At 35.3% G+C, this 17,223-nt stretch overlaps 1 protein-coding gene across 1 annotated transcript in view; it reads right to left on the reverse strand.

Moving 5' to 3' along the window:
- Positions 1-1,007: 1,007 nt before the first annotated feature.
- The window catches only part of LOC148065031 (cytohesin-3), a 37,699-nt gene continuing 21,483 nt past the window's right edge, over positions 1,008-17,223 (reverse strand). Inside the window, exons 4-13 of the mRNA XM_087808954.1 lie at positions 16,381-16,447; positions 16,141-16,259; positions 14,107-14,187; positions 13,866-13,978; positions 10,252-10,400; positions 9,179-9,290; positions 6,175-6,251; positions 5,934-6,005; positions 4,711-4,865; positions 1,008-2,945 (exon numbers count right to left, since the gene is read on the reverse strand). Of these exons, the coding sequence (XP_087665080.1) occupies positions 2,873-2,945; positions 4,711-4,865; positions 5,934-6,005; positions 6,175-6,251; positions 9,179-9,290; positions 10,252-10,400; positions 13,866-13,978; positions 14,107-14,187; positions 16,141-16,259; positions 16,381-16,447 (1,018 nt within the window). The 3' untranslated portion in view covers positions 1,008-2,872. The remainder of the gene's footprint in view (positions 2,946-4,710; positions 4,866-5,933; positions 6,006-6,174; positions 6,252-9,178; positions 9,291-10,251; positions 10,401-13,865; positions 13,979-14,106; positions 14,188-16,140; positions 16,260-16,380; positions 16,448-17,223) is intronic.

Below are 17,223 nucleotides of genomic sequence, written 5' to 3' on the forward strand. Positions count from 1 at the left end.
TTAAAATAGCCAAAGAACAACTAGCATATTGTGAGCCGGTGCGTTCAATGACCTCAGTTAAAAAAAAAATTAAAAAGCTCATATTTATCATCTCGTCTTAGATTCATATGGAAACAAAATAGTTTTTTGTTAATCGTGTTTTTATTCGCACCAATATCTCCCACATCTTTAAATCTGACGCAAATGTTTTCGATTCAGAGGAAAAGTTGACGATGTCTCACATTGAGAGTCAAATTCAAAGTCGACCTCATCAGGAGACTCGTGTGTATTTCAGTTTGGTGGCCCCTCTGTTTTTTTATTGTTCCCCCCGATCTTGTTCCTTCGTTTATTTATGTACGATGACAAATACTGTGTACGAATAAAGTATGAGGGAAAATGTTTACTTCCTGGTGTCTTGTTTGTCAAGAGAAGTGTGATGAGAATAATGTACGGTGGCTGGGAGGTGCACAAACTCAATGATAAAACTCATAAACTAATCAAAACTCTAACATTTGAGTTTCATAATTTTGTTTTCTTCAATTCTAAGGAAAATAAAACGTTATATTTGTTTCAAGAGTTTAAATCAAATGTACAAAGTCTTGTAACAAAATTACAAACTTTTGAAAAAGGTGTAAATTTGAGAAATTAAAGATATTTACAGACACTTAATATTTACACAAAATATATTTTGGTGTTCGTTTTGAATTTTTTTTATTTTTTTTAAATAATGCCTTTTTTTAAACAAATGTGAAAAAAACAACATTTTGGAAATGTTTTTAAACAGTTTAAAACAAACCAAAAAGTAGCGTTTAATAGTTTGTATAATATTTTGAATAATGAATCATATTTGTATGTTTCGAGAGCTTCACACAAATTAACAAACTGTTGAAGAAAATATGGTTTTGTTTTTCCAAGACTATCAAGAGATCATTTTCATTTTAGTGGCTTAAAAGTCCCTTCATTTTTAAACAGTAACCATAATGTACTTCTGAAAAACAATGTAGATTTGTATTTTACTTGTAAAAAAAAAGAAAAAAGGGAAAAATGTACTGAAGAGCGTTTAGTTTGCATGTCATGCGTCTTCAACGCCAGCAGAGGGCGCCCTCGCACCAGCTCCCGCGGCGTGTATGAACTATGTAGGTCAGCAATAATAATAAACACACGTGACGTCTTTTGATGCATTTACTGGACGTAGATGCAGATACAACATCTGTTACAGAGAATATAAAAGTTAATGTCGCGTATAGAGTCTTCCTTCTTTGTTTTTACAATCACATAGAAAAACTACCGACTTTTTACCACCCCCCCCCCGGTCATAATGTAACGGCCGACATCTCCATCACTGACGTCACGACAATCGTCGCATGTATGACAAACTTTCATGGCTTGTTACGTCACAGTTATCGATCCTGAAGCACCAAAGTTCTCTTCCTCGTGTGTCGATGATTTGAGTAAAGCTGGAACTCAAAAGCAGGATATGTACAAACATAACTTAACAAAGTAAAATAAATATCAAACGATAGAAGGTTATACTTCCGGAATCTTTCAACATAAACGCAAGCAAAAGTTATTTTATAGAATTTTTAAACAAGGAAACAAAAAAAAATGCAAACACGACACGCACAAACGAAAAAACGTCAGCCCAGCTGATCTGCTTCTGCGGTGGATCGACGAGACGATACTTTTCACTCCCGTTTTCACCACTTTAGTGAAAAAAAATGAAGTTTTTAAAAAAGTATCTGGAGGATGAGTAGTGACGCCTCTAGTGGTCAGTGACGGGACTGCAGGTGTAGCGCGATCACCAGCGTCACTTTTTTGGTTCTACAGAAAGTTCTTGATTATTGAACATAAAAAAAGTTATATAACGCATGGATCTTATTAATAATTAAATAATTATAAATTGCTTATAAAGTGTAGAAATAAATTCTAGAAGGAAGATGAAAAAAGCTTATTTTTCAAAGTAACTGAAAAATAAAAATTCGGGAAAAAAAAGGAAATGAAATAAAAGTACTTCTACCGTAATACCGCAAATAGACAGTTACAGCAGCTGCATTTTTGCCGTGCTCCAATTGAATTTCTTGTCTTTTTTTCAATAGTTACGGTAAATGTCTTTAATCGTGTATGACAAGTGTCTCTACCGTAATGTTAGGAATAGATTAAGAGTGTGTCGTGTTATTAAGACGTGGTTCAATTTCCTGTTTATTCCAAACTTTACTCCACAAACTATAATTGTGAGCATGATTTTATATCGAAAAAACATTTTCGTTAAAATGTTTAAATACCGTAATGTCTTGAGTAGAAGGGGCAAACGCTAACTTATGTGTAACATTTTTTTAAGTTGAACATGCTTCATGTTTTCCTCTTTTCAATGCATTACGGGACAGAAAGTAAATGTTGTCTCTAAATATACTTTTTAAATACCTACCGTAATACTTTGAATAGTCAAAGCAAAAAAACAATAATTTAACTTTTTTTTTTTAAAAAAGTCCTGAAATTCCCCCAAAAATGGACGATAAACAAGTGAAACTATTCAATTTTCCTATCAACTTTTCGAGTCAAACGTTGTTGACAATAGTTACACAACTTTCTCCCCCACCCTGCAGTAAAGTGTGTGCAACGGGAGTAAAAAAGTGTGTGTAACAGGAGTGAAAAAAGTGTGTGTAACGGGAGTGAAAAAGTGTGTGTAACGGGAGTGAAAACTAAAGTTTTCCCGGTCGATCGTTAACAAACGTTACAAACGGTGTCGTGCGCCGCGTTCATGCACACGGTCGAGAACACAAACATGCACCTGAAACAAACGTGTGTGTGTGTGTGTGTGTGTGGGTGTGGGTGTGTGTAAACGTAGAAAAAAAGGTGTGTGTGTGAGAGTGATGAAGGTAGAGATGGCAGGTTGTCACTTCTTGTTGGCCACGCGTCTCTTCCTGGTGGCCAACATGTCGTAGAAGGGGTCTCTGCTGATGCTGGCCCTGCAGGGTCACACACACACACACACACACACACACACACACACACACACACACACACAGAGAGACACACACACACACACACACACACATGAGACGAGGGTCGTCTGCATCTTTGATATGCAGATGAGCCGCATTTTCACAAACCCTGCGTCTTCTGGATCATGAAAAAAGAAAAAGTTTGTGCAGTGACCCACTTTGGTTTCCATGGTTTCTATCGAGTTCCATCCCTGAAGACTCGCGGTTCTCCGGTTTGTACTAGAACCCTTTTTTTTCACGGCTCTGGAAGTTTTCCAGAGAAGTGGACGGGTGTGAAGGACGGGGAACAATTCGGGATTATCGATCCTTCACAATCCACACAGTTGGTGGCTCAGGCAAAAAGGAAGCCATTCTGGCTCAAACGCGGCGCCAGTTTCACGGCTGCTGAATCCTGTTAGAACCGGCTCGAACCCCCCACCGCGGATCACTTGGATTTCCAAAAGGCTTTTATGTGACTTTTTCGGCTTCTTATCAACGACTATAGTGTCGCCCACGTCCGTCAAAGCAAAAGTGTGACGGATCTGCGAGCGCTGAAGAAACAAAAGCATCGAAACTGCTTTAATTGACGTTTAAATGTCATTTTGAATAACAATCGAAACGGCAGATGAAGTCGCTCAAACCCTCACTGGAGCCAAGGTGTCAAGCAGGCCAGTTTTATCTTGTTTATTTGCAGCGTTTGGTAGTTGGTCGCACAATACATGTAGAAACTGTGACAACAATTTTTTAAAATTCAAAATAAAGTGAAAGAAATTCCAAACTCATTGCTAAACTTGCTAGCTTAGCTAGTTGAAAAAAAAGCTAGCTAAAGTGCTAGCTAGCTGCGGCTATTATGAAATCAACTTAACTAACACGTAATAACTTTTAATTGAAGTTTTCTCAATTTAATAATTCACATTTCAATCTCATTGTGAATAAAAACGAAACACACAAACCCTTGCTGGAGCCAAGGTGTCAAACAGGCAACTTTCATTGTTATTTTATCTTGTTAATTTGAAACGTTTGGTGGTTGGATAGTCTAAGTTGCCACCCCTGAACAAACAATATGAGAAAAGACTGTTACAATATTTTTTTTAATTTAAAATAAAGTGAAGGAAATTCCAAATTCAATGCTAAACTTGCTAGCTTAGCTAGTTGAAAAAAAGCTAGCTAAAGCGCAAGCTAGCTGCAGCTATTATGACATCGACTTAACCACCCCGTAACAACTTTTAATTTAAGTTTTCTAAATTTAATAATTTACCTTTCAATCTACTTGTGAATAAAAGCGAAACACAGAAGAGCGAAGTCACTCAAACCCTTGCTGGAGCCAAGGCGTAAAACGGGCGAGCTTCATTTTAGTTTGATGCGGTTTATTTGCGCCGTTCGGTGGTTGGATAGTCCAAAGTTACCACCCCAGAACACACAACAGATAGAGAGACTTTTTTACGACTAATTATTATACACATTGTTTACTCGAAAATAAAGTGAAAGAAACTCCAAAACAGAATGCTAAACTTGTTAGCTTAGCTCGTCCACAACGGTTATGTTTGTCATGTTTTGATTTAACTAAAATAATTTATTCAAGACCGACTGAATGGATTTAAATGAAATCAGTAAAGTAAGAATATTTTTAAAAGTATGATTTTGACACGTTAAAATCTGTGATGTACATTAAATACTCAAATTTATTTTTTATATATAGATATATTGGTTTATTTTTCAAAATAAAATGGTTGACTTGTGCGCGACTCACTTGATAGATTTGATCCACTCCTCCTTCTCCTCCGGCGTCGGCGCTGATATCCTGTAGACGACGTGGTTTCCTTCCACGACGCGTCCGTCCGCCTCCGTCTTGCAGGCCTTGATCACCTGACCTTTGTGGTTCGGGTTGTAGAGCTCGAAGCAGTTCTGGACGCAACGAGAGCCGCAATTACAAGAGGAATATTTTATTTAAAATAGGTTCTTCGTTAATAAATTAAATACATTTAGAATTTTTTCTTTAATTTTTTGGTTGTTTTTTTTTGGTCAAAAATGTACGCAATTAATGAGTATTTGTATGCATTTAATAAACTTATTTCTATTATTTTAAAAGTCTCTAATTTTGTAAACTTTTCTGAACTTAAAACATAAAATCGAGTTTTATATCCATATACTTTTTATGAATGTTTTATTTCAACAATGATTCTCTCTGATGGGAAGAGGACATTTTTTTTTTACCAAAATGTTTTTGGGGAATTTGTATGATAGACTTTTATCTGAAGTATTTTCATTTAAATATGAAAAAAAAATGTTTCATGACATCATTGCCAGTGTTATCATTTCTATGTTTTAAATCAAAACTATAGAAATTTTCTTTTAATTTATTAAATTAATTGTTTTATTTAAAATACAGCAAAACTCTTTATTTCTTTAAAAAATATTCTACATTAGCACTTGTTTTTTTTAAAATATTTTCTTAACTTAAAAAAACAACTTTATTTTTATCATTATTATTTAATTTGGATAATTACTTTTAAGAATATGTGATGAAAAAGATTTGGGTCGAAATGGAGAATTTAAATTTAAAATATTTAATTCAACATATTTTCTGAATAATGAAAATGAATGATTAATCTATATATAATTTCTGGATTAAAAACGAGTTAGAGGAGGAAAAAAAAGGAGCTATGCGATCAAATAAAATTGGAAAACTCAAAAAGAAAAGAAAATTAATGTATATTAAAATTGCATCTGACTGAAACACTTTGTAAATTCCTGACAAAATCTTTTTTTTCTTAAATATTATTGAAATTATTACATTTTTGTACTATTAATTTATATTAATAAACTGTATATATAATAAGTAAAGTAAATATTGTAATATACCATTATGTTTTAGTTTTTAAAGTACTTGTAATGCAGTTAAAACATCAGTAAAGTAAACATTTTAACGAAATATAAAGTATGTTCCAACAAAAGAGGCGGAGTTTCACTCACAGGCTTCCGCGGCTCCTCCACCTCCCTGATGCTTAGATTCTCCAGCGGGATGATCCCTCGGGGCTCCTTGTCCTGGAACAGAGAGACCCGAGTGGGGGGTGAGTGAGGATGGAGGGGTACCACAGAAAGAAGGGATGGATCAAAGAAGAAGAGGGAGAGGATGAGGATGATGATGATGATGATGATGTGCTGCAGGACGAAGGATCAATCATTGAAGTGGACGTGTGAACACAGGTCTCACCGTCGTGTACTCAAAGTAGTAGAGGCAGTTGTCGGTCAGGATGAACCACCTCCGCTTCCAGGTCTTCACTCGCCCTCCTGACGGAAGAGCAGACAGGAAGTGTCAGGACGACAGACTGACCTTCTCTGGACAAACACACAGTTTAAACAAAAACAAAAAAAAGGCTGAAAATCAAGATCAGTTTCCTGTTTGGATGGATTCGCCATCAGAATAAAAATACATGGATTATGTGTTGATAAAAACTATTGAGTTTTTCAAAAAATTGAAATATTTTAAAGAAAACAAAGATATTTTTTCTACATTTTTTCTTACATGAAGGATTAACATCAAGAATAAAAATGAATATATATATATAATAACTACTGTATACGATTTGTATATGAATCCCCCAATATTATTTAAACTTTTTTTTTTTTTTTAAAGTACAAGGAAATTAAGGTTATAGGATATTTCAGCAACTTATTCTTTTAATGGGGTTATGCGGTAACTGGAGCCTATCCCAGCTACTCGGGGCAAGAGGCAGGAGACAACCCTGAATAAGTCACCAGCCTTAACAAATACTCACAAACTTTGAACCGCACACAATTTAGTTCACTTTAACAACCTCTACCCTTATTTGTTATATGGGAGAAAACTGGAGTACCTGGAGTAAACCCAAGGATGAGGAGAATATACAAACTCGACACAGGAAGTGAACGTGCTTACCTGGATACATTTTTTGTTTAATATAAATAATTCTACAAATATTGACAAAAATGTTTTCTGGAAATTTGTATGATTTGCTTTTATCGAACTTATTTTATTTAAATATGAAAAAAGTGAGACATTATTATCAGATTTGTCTTTATTTTAAAAACGAAAAATGTATTTATTATAATAATTACACTTTTCCTGTATTCAAAATATTATATTTATGTATTATTTTGTTATTATCATGATCTGAAATGGTTCAGTTTAGCGTCAAAAACACTTTTAATCGAAAGTTAAATACAATTAAATCATCTTTTCTTCTGGTTCTGATGAGTTAAAAGTCGTTTAATGGTCGCCCCGACATTTCCCCAACATCAACGTCGTCCTCCCAAATTTCCACCCCGGCTGAGATTTGCTGAAATAGGGATTTATTCATCCAGGTTTATTTCGGGAGCCTGTGACGAGGAGGGCGACAGTGACGACTGGTGTAATGGCTGCGAGGAGGAACTGTTCTGGGATCTGATTTTCATTCGCACGCTCGACGAGGCGGCGGTGGCGGAGACGTGACCGAGGGGTCAAGAATGTGCGGGTCATTGCACGTAAACACGCTCGTGGACCTCCTCACCTGAGGAGAGAGAGAGGCCGGCCTTTGACCTTTGACAGGAACGATCGACTCGACCAGTAAATCAAGAATTGGGAAGAGCTTTGAGGAGGACGTTGGGATGCGACGTGGTGAGCGAGGAGCAGCAGGAAGTGCGTTAATGTGGTGCGAACTGGAGCCAAATATTAGAAACACATGCACTCTTGACAACAACACACTTATCTGCAGCTGTGTGGGAAAATACACTCAAGAACTCGGCTCTCTCGGCGCTTCAGTCGAGACACGAGGGCTCGCTTTTATGAAACCATGTTTTCACGATGGGGGGCTGGAGTACCCGTGAGGATGAGGAGTTTTTTTTTTTTATATCGGAGTAAACCGTCCCACTGGGGTCGACAACACAAATAAGAACCAGGTTGTGTTAACACCTCGTAACACTGCGAACAGTTCAGATGGTTATGAAGCAGCGGGAGCTCAAGCTATGCTACGCTAAGACTACACTAATCAAGTGTAGTCTTAGCGTAGTATAGTGTTTTATTAGTGTAGTCTTAGCGTAGCATACTGTTTGATTAGTGGAGTCCTAGCGTAGCATACTGTTTGATTAGTGAAGTCTTAGCGTAACATAGTTTTGATTAGTGTATTCTTACGTAGCATACTGTTTGATTATTGTAGTCTTAGCGTAGCATGGTGTTTGATTGGTGTAGTCCTAGCGTAGCATGGTGTTTGATTAGTGTAGTCCTAGCGTAGCATAGTGTTTGATTAGTGTAGTCCTAGCGTAGCATAGTGTTTGATTAGTGTAGTCTTAGCGCAACATAGTTTTGATTAGTGTAGTCTTAGCGTAGCATGGTGTTTGATTAGTGTAGTCTTAGCATAGCATGGTGTTTGATTATTGTAGTCTTAGCATAGCATGGTGTTTGATTAGTGTAGTCTTAGCGTAACATAGTTTTGATTAGTGTAGTCTTACGTACCATAGTTTTGATTAGTGTAGTCTTAGCGTAGCATGGTGTTTGATTAGTGTAGTCTTAGCGTAACATAGTTTTGATTAGTGTAGTCTTAGTGTAGCATAGTTTTGATTAGCGTAGTCTTAGCTTAGCATGGTGTTTGATTAGTGTAGTCTCAGCGTAACATAGTTTTGATTAGTGTAGTCTTAGCGTAGCATAGTTTTGATTAGCGTAGTCTTAGCGTAGCATGGTGTTTGATTAGTGTAGTCTTAGCGTAACATAGTTTTGATTAGTGTTGTCTTAGCGTAGCATAGTGAAGATAAGTGTTGTCTTAGCGTTGCATAGTGTTTGATTAGCTTTTTGAATGCTACATAAAACTATGCTAGGTAAAGATAATGCTATGCAATGACTATGCTAGGTAAAGATAATGCAACGTTAAAACTATGCTAGGTAAAGATAATGCTACGTAAAAACTATACTAGGTAAAGAGAATGCTACATTAAACTAGGCTAGGTAAAGATAATGCAATGTAAAAACTATACTAGGTAAAGATCATGCTACGTAAAAACTATGCTAGGTAAAGAGAATGCTACATAAAAACTATGCTAGGTAAAGATTATGCTACATAACTGTGCTATGAAAAGACTATTGTCCAGCCTATGAATCAACACCTACTTATCCAACAAAGAAGGTAAACATGGGTTGACAGTTGGGATTGACAGTTGGAGGGACGACAACAGTAAGCAAACAGAAAACCACCAAACAACACACAAACCTAATTTGAGGAGCCAGCCTTCTCTGTCAGGGTTGAAGAACGTGTGAGTCAAGTCGTTCCCGTCGTCCTCCGGGATCTTAAAGGGTTCACTCTTGATGCTGTCGTATAGATTCTGTGGAGGAATCGATCGCTTCACGTGAATACTGGGACAAAGACGGACGGCTTTCTAGACTTCCCTCACCCTTGACTGTTAACCTGTAGTTACCTACATTTTTATCTGCTATCAAGGGACACGATGAATATTTCATTAAGAAAACGGTCAAATGAGGTCATTCTATTAACATGTGTACAAAGAAATAGTAATTATAAAAAAGCCATTTATTAAAACAATATTGATCTTTTTGTAAATTAAAATGGCCTGATTTTGTTAATTATTTACTTCTATAAATGTTCCCTCATATATTTATTAACTCAATAATTCAAATTGATCGAAAATATCATAATTTAAATGTATATAATGTATCGTCTAAGGTGCAACTCTGTTCGCGATCAAAAATACATTTTTAAAACATACTTTAAAAACATTTCTTATTTTTCAGTCTTTCTCAGGAAAACTTTTTTTTGAATTTTTTTTAATTAATATTGTTTTACACTTTACTTTCTTCTGTAATTTAACATTATTAAATGTAGATCTTTACATTAGCTTACACTTAACTTTTTTACCTTTTACAAAAATGTAAATTATAGGCTTTTATCTCTCAATGAATGAAATGTCGTTTTATAGAATAGGAACAAAACCTTTTGAGTCATTGTTTAAAATGAATATATCTATATATTTTTTAATATAAATTCTCCAAAGCAAAGAGAAAAGACCTTAGCACTAAAGAGGTTTTTTTTTCAGGTAAAGGTTCGCGGTGAAAACTCAACCAGGCTCAACCTTTTGAAGATAAAGAGAAAATGTTCCAGTCGTGTCACACTTTTGTTTTCTTCTTCTTTCCCGTTACATAACCAACAAACAGAGACTCTTGGAAGTTTCACGGCGCGAGCATCACAGCATGACAAAACGAAAAAAACAGTTCGGCGCTCGCTACATTAGTCGAAGCTCTGGCGCTGATGAAGTCTCGGCGTCTCACCCTGAGTAGCTCCTCGGGGAGGTCTCCCCCCTCGTTGATCCCCCGGTTCATGGAGATGAAACGCTCCACCAGGGGCTTGTCTCTGACGTTGGGATTGTGCAGGCTGGTGTTCAGCATGATGATGGCGAACGACAGGACGTAGCAGGTGTCTGCGGAGGCCGAGGCCAAGAAGAGACACAAACGTCTGAATGGAGGCGTGTATTGGCGAGAATCCTGCGATACGATACATTGTAATACTGCAGTAACGAGAATAAATTTGTAGTATTGTCGAGTACTTGACTCTGGTGTTGCAGAATTTACAGACCACATGACTCTTGACGAAGTCGTAACTGATTTCATTTGTTTTCAAACCAAAATATGTCCAAACATCAGTTTAAAAAGCTGCTGGAGTCGACTGTATCCTCTCATCCTCAGTCATTTCAATTTTTCCTTTAACTGCAGAGGGTGACTGCTGCCAACTAGCAGTCGGAAGCTTATTAGCAACACAAAAACGAAATAAACAAAAACACTGAATATTTGCATGTTTATTCTAAATAAATGAAAGAAAATCGGAAAATTAAAAACGTTATTTCTCAACCATAATTTTACCTTATTCCTTCCCAGTGTAGTAACAATTATATATGTGTAGTATTGTTGAGTACTTGACTCTGGTGTTGCAGAATTTACAGACCACATGACTCTTGACGAAGTCGCAACTGCTTTCGTTTGTTTTGAAACCAAAATATGTCCAAACATCAGCTTTAAAAAGCTGCTGGAGTCGACTGTATCCTCTCGTCCTCAGTCATTTCATTGTTCCTTTAACTGTAGAGGATGATTGTTGCCATCTAGCGGTCGGAAATTTATTGGCAACACAAAAACGATATAAACAAAAACACTGAATATTTGCATGTTTATTCTAAATAAATGAAAGAAAATTGAAAAATTGAAAACGTTTTTTCTCAACCATAATTTTACCTTATTCCTTCCAGGTGTACTAACAAGTATATATGTGTAGTATTGTCGAGTACTTGACTCTGGTGTTGCAGAATTTCTAGACCACATGACTCTTGACAAAGTCGTAACTGCTTTCATTTGTTTTGAAACCAAAATATGTCCAAACCTTAACTATAAAAGCCGTCGACTGTATCCTCTGGTCCTCAGTCAGGACGCATTGACCGAGGCCAGAAGTTTAATTGCAACACAAAAATGAAAAAAGGCAGTAATTATTTTCATGTTAATGGTACATTTTTTAAATGGTTCTATTTTTTCAAAACAAAGAAAAATGCTATGACAAAAATTTCTATAAAAATGTGATGTTTTGAAAGCAAATAAATCAATGTTAAATATCAATACGGAAAAAAAAATCTCAAGTATATGGATTTTTATTTTCAATCCATACATTTCTGAATAAAAATGCAATTTTTTTGGCAGCGACTTCTTCTCAAAACCACTTCCACAAATAAAGAGATTCAATCAACTTCAAGAGCTTCAGATTGTTAAACAAATGACTTCATCTTTAACCTCGCGGTGACCTCTCACCTATAAAACCATCACGACACCCTGAAATAAAAACTCTAAATAAAGGTCAACATTTTTCACGAAGACATGAGTTTATTTCTATACATTTCTTTCTTGGAGTTTTGTTTTTTAGAAACAGATATTAGTGACAACAAGAGAAGTCACGTGACGCCTCCTTTATTTAAGCCAAAGCCGGCTTCATTTTTCTTCCACCATGCTCTGATTTCCAGAGCCTTTCAAGAGCGACGACACCATCGACTCTGGACCAAGACTCCGCCGGCGCAGACGCGTATTGATCCAGGATCCATTATCGTCAGGGGACACAGGACTATATTGATCACATGACAACTTGATAACCACTAGATAACTTCATTAAAAGCTGTCAGTCAATGTGTTTCTCTGTTTTAATTGAATTCACATTAGGTAAAAACTATGCTACATTAAGATCATGCTAAACAATGACTCTGATATATAAAAACTATTCTATATAAAGATAAGGCTACGCAATGACCATGCTATATAACAACTATGCTATATAAAGATAAGGCTTCATAAAAACTAGCTAGGTGAAGATTATGCTATGCAATGACCATGCTATATAACAACTATGCTATATAAAGATAACGCTACGCAATGCTATGTATGCTATGTAAAAACTATGCTAGGTAAAGATTATGCTACGTAAAAGTTATGCTACATAAAAATCATGCTATGCAATAACTGCGCTATATAAAAACTATGCTACATAAAGATCATGCTATGCAATGACTATGCTACATAAATACTATGCTAGGTAAAGATTATGCTACGCAATGACTATGCTATATAAAACTATGCTACATAAAGATGATGCTATGTAAAAACTATGCTAGGTAAAGATAATGCTACGCAATGACTATGCTATATAAAACTATGCTACATAAAGATCATGCTATGTAAAAACTATGCTAGGTAAGGATTATGCTACGTAAAAACTATGCTACATAAAGATCATCCTATGCAATGACTATGCTATATAACAACTATGCTACATAAAGATCTAGCTATGTAAAAACTATGCAACATGAAGATAACGCTACGCAATGACTATGCTACGTAAAAGCTATGCTACATAAAAATCATGCTATGCAATAACTGCGCTGTATAACAACTATGGTATATAAAGATCAAGCTATGTAAAAACTATGCTATACAACAACTATGCTATACAAAGATAATGCTACGCAATGACTATGCTATATAAAACTATGCTAAATAAAGATAATGCTACATAAAAACTATGCTAGGTAAAGATAATGCTACGCAATGACTATGCTATATAAAACTATGCTACATAAAGATGATGCGATGTAAAAACTATGCTAGGTAAAGATTATGCTACGTAAAAGCTATGCTACATAAAAATCAAGCTATGCTATAACTGCGCTATATAACAACTATGGTACATAAAGATCAAGCTATGTAAAAACTATTCTACATAAAGATCATGCTATGCAATGACTATGCTGTACAACAACTATGCTATACAAAGATAATGCTACGCAATGACTATGCTATATAAAACTATGCTAAATAAAGATAATGCCACATAAAAACTATGCTAGGTAAAGATAATGCTACGCAATGACTATGCTATATAAAACTATGCTATAAAAAGATCATGCTACGTAAAAACCATGCTAGGTAAATATTATGCTACACAATTTAATTGTGATTTCCTCCATCACTGTTACTTTATCAACCTTTGTCTATTACTTTATGATGCATTAAAAAAAATGATTTAAGAAAAAAGATTTAAGCAAGTGTTGCAAGACTGAGCACCATTTTAATTTGTGGCAACCATAGTTAAACGACCAGTATGTATTTCTACCTTTTTTTAAATGTATATATCTATATTACTAATAGTACTAATTACTAATCACTTTAGAGGCGTGTTTTTTTCCTCGATTTTCGACTCTTAAATGACATGTAGAAGCTTAATTTGTGTCATGGGAAGAAAAAAAAGAGAAAATTCTAATGTTTTTATGATGCAATTCTTTTCATCTTCTTGTCAATAAAATAAAGAAATAAAAAAAACAGAGACATTAAGCGTGTGTGCGTGTGTGTGTGTGTGTTACCTGTAGACTGGAAGACACCAGGGTTACATTGGCAGTATCTGGAAGCGAAGGCCTCCATCATACGATCGATCTTCTGGGCTTCGCCAGGAAGTCTGAAGCTCCACAAGAACTGCCTGCAGACGCACAAGAACGTCAAAACGTCAACCAGAACTTTCCTTTTTTACGGTCATTACACGCGTAGAAACTCAAGGCAAACTCGTTTATTGTTTTGCAAATCCAAGTAGAGAACCAGGAGTCTCACCTTAAGGCTTGAACGAGGTTGAGGTCTGCAAACTCATGAAGCTCCACGAACGCCTGGAGGACCTTGATGTTGAAGTCGTCCCTGCAGGAGAGACAATCTTTTTGTTATTTACAAAACTGGTTCTGCAAGGATATTTTTGAGTCTTTAGTGGAGAGAATGGGTTCTACTCAGAGTCTCTGGTGCACCGTTCAGAGTTCATAGAATCTGATGGAATATCAATGGATTTGGCAAAGTTTTTAAACACATACCAGTGTCTTATCAGTCTTTTTTGTGAAAATAGTTTTCAAAAGATGTAAAATATAAAAACTTAGTTGAATTTTTGTTCATTTGAATCCGTTTTCGCAACAATTTCAACACTTTTTTCTCACTAGAAAGTTCTTTCATTGCAAAATAATTATAGGTATGTTCTGTCAGTTAGATTGTGTGCATTATTGTACGAGGTCAGAATAAACTGTGAACATAAACACATGGACGTTTACGAGTTTTTTTCGTCAGGGAGAATTCAAACCGAAATCTAAAACAGGTGTCAATATGGTAGAGTATTTTAGAGAAGCGTGGTTAAGAAAAATGTATGTAATGTAATGAGATGTTGTCCTAATATATCAATAAGACAATGTGGTTTTTACAAATACAGCGAGAACAGAATTAAAGTGATGATGAAATAAAATAATGTGTCAAATATGACGGGTTTTTTTGGGGTTTTTTGGCTTTACAACAGGAAGCATTATGAGTCATATCTGCATCAAAATAGGACCCGAAATAGAACCGGTACACCACAAGTGATTTGAATCGCACACAAATACAAACAACTACACACAGTATGTGCCAATTAATCATTGTTCTCTTTTTTAAACTTTTTTTCTTTCCTTTCCGATGAAAAGACACATTGAATAGAAAAGAAACAAAGGGGAAAAAAAAAGATTGAACTCCATGAGCCATATCTGGATCAAAATAGGACCCAGAATAGAACCCTGGTGGTACACCACAAGTGATTGAAATCGCACACAAATACAAACAACCACACACAGTATGAACAATTACAATCACAGTTATATTGAATACAACACACAGAAAGGTCAAAATGTGAAATGAATTGCTAAAAAAAATGTTTTTTTCTCTGAACAGTTAAATAAAAATAGTTATTTACGAAACATAGTTTAAAAATATGTATCTACTATAATGATCAACTAACATGTGAATGTGGTCATATATATATTTTTATTTATTATTCTTTCTTTCTACAATGATAATGCGAAAAAACGCAAATAATGAATATGTGGATTAAAGTTTTATGGGTGTCGTTTTTTTTTTTTTTATATATATTAAAAAGACGTTATAGGCTATATACGCATTCTATTCAGTTTAATGAATTATGTTTATCTTCTTTCCACTTGACCTTGTTCTCTTTTTTTCTTGACTCATTTCTAATGAAAGCACACATGGAAAAAAAAGATGCAACTCAATGAGCCATATGTGGGTCAAAATAGGACCCAAAATAGAGCCCTGTGGTACACCACAAACGATTTGAATCGCACACAAACACAAACAGACACACACAGTATGGATGATTACAGTGACAGTCGGTGAAAACATGGAGTGAATCATTCACCATTTGACCTTTCCGTGGGCTGTGTTTACACTCCAAGTGTTTTCTCTTGAAGAAAGAATGCAGCCCTGATATAAATGAAGTCTGTGTTCAGTGGAAAAACTCTTGTGACACTGCAGCTCGCGGTCGACTGCACGTATGTTCTGGTGGAAAATAGTTGCAAAAACTCTCGGTGCCAGACTGCGTTTTTTTGGCTGATCGAGCGTCTTCAAATACTTGTCGTTTTGACGATTCTCGTTTGATAAGAACCACATGTCGGCGTATTTGTTTCAATTGGCTCGGACTCCTGTCGCGGCTCCGCTCTATAATATCCAGACGACCGACATCCTGGGGCTTCACGCTTCCATCTGAGCCCCAAGATCTCGCGGCGAGGGGGCAAGAAAACAACAAAATAAGTGGCGACAGCAGGAAAGTATAAAAAATCTCACCGTTCTCCGAGATAGTCCCCGATTACTGTCTTGTTGAGCCCTTCGCCTTTGTAGAGGAACTGAGCGATGTCCTCCGGTGTGTTCTGCAGCAGGTCGTTCTCCAGGAGGAACTGGATCCCCTGTTGGAATCACAAACTTTTGATCCCCGTTTTATGACTTTGAGACGAGGTTTTAAGGAGGTTTTACAGTTTAATATAAGAGGCTCAGTCGTGATGTGACAGAAGGTTTCTATTCACTGACCTTCTTCGGGTCCATGTTGAACTTCTTCCTGCCCATAGCGATCTGCTTGTTCCTCTGTGTGGCTTTGCTGCAGAAACAAACACACAAACAAACATCAGGAGGCGTTGAAGTAAGGTAAAACTTTATTGAAAAATGTTTTTTTTTCCAATAGCCAGCAATTTTTCATAAACAATACAAAGTAATAAATAAAAATAAAATAAGAAGAAGAACATAAAGAACAAGATGTGCGTTTTCTTCTCATGTTTTTTTTAGCAGATCAACACATTCTTATGTTTCTTTTCCATTACTTTTAATTACATTATAAATACATTTTAATTTTCTCTTTCAGTAGATTTGATCATGACAAAAAAATTGAAAAAGAACAAGAACAAAGAGAAATAAAGAGAAAGAACAAGATGATACAATCTAAGTCTAAAGATATAGAACATAGGTTAAAGAAAAATAACAACGACAAAGGATACAAAGACTAACATAGAACAGAACATCATGATACTTTTACTCCACTCCTGCCCCCGAACTCACAATTGTACAATTTAATAGCCCGAGCTTTAAATGCATTATTAGCATTGCATAAATAATCTGTAAAATACATTAAACTCGCAACACTCTTATGGATCATTTTATTTTTAACTTAATTTAATTTATTTTAAATTAATTTTCAATTTCATTTTTTATTTAATTTATTTTTAATTTAATATTTTTTTAATTTAATATATTTTCAAAAGTATTTATTTAGTTTTCAATTTAATGTATTTTCAATTTATTTTCATTGTTATTTATTTTCAATGTATTTTCTATTTAATTTATTTTTAATTTAATATTTTTTTAATTTAATACATCTTC

Source organism: Callionymus lyra, chromosome 15 (genome assembly GCF_982586985.1).
Source record: "Callionymus lyra chromosome 15, fCalLyr1.hap1.1, whole genome shotgun sequence".
NCBI classification, from domain to species: domain Eukaryota; kingdom Metazoa; phylum Chordata; class Actinopteri; order Syngnathiformes; family Callionymidae; genus Callionymus; species Callionymus lyra.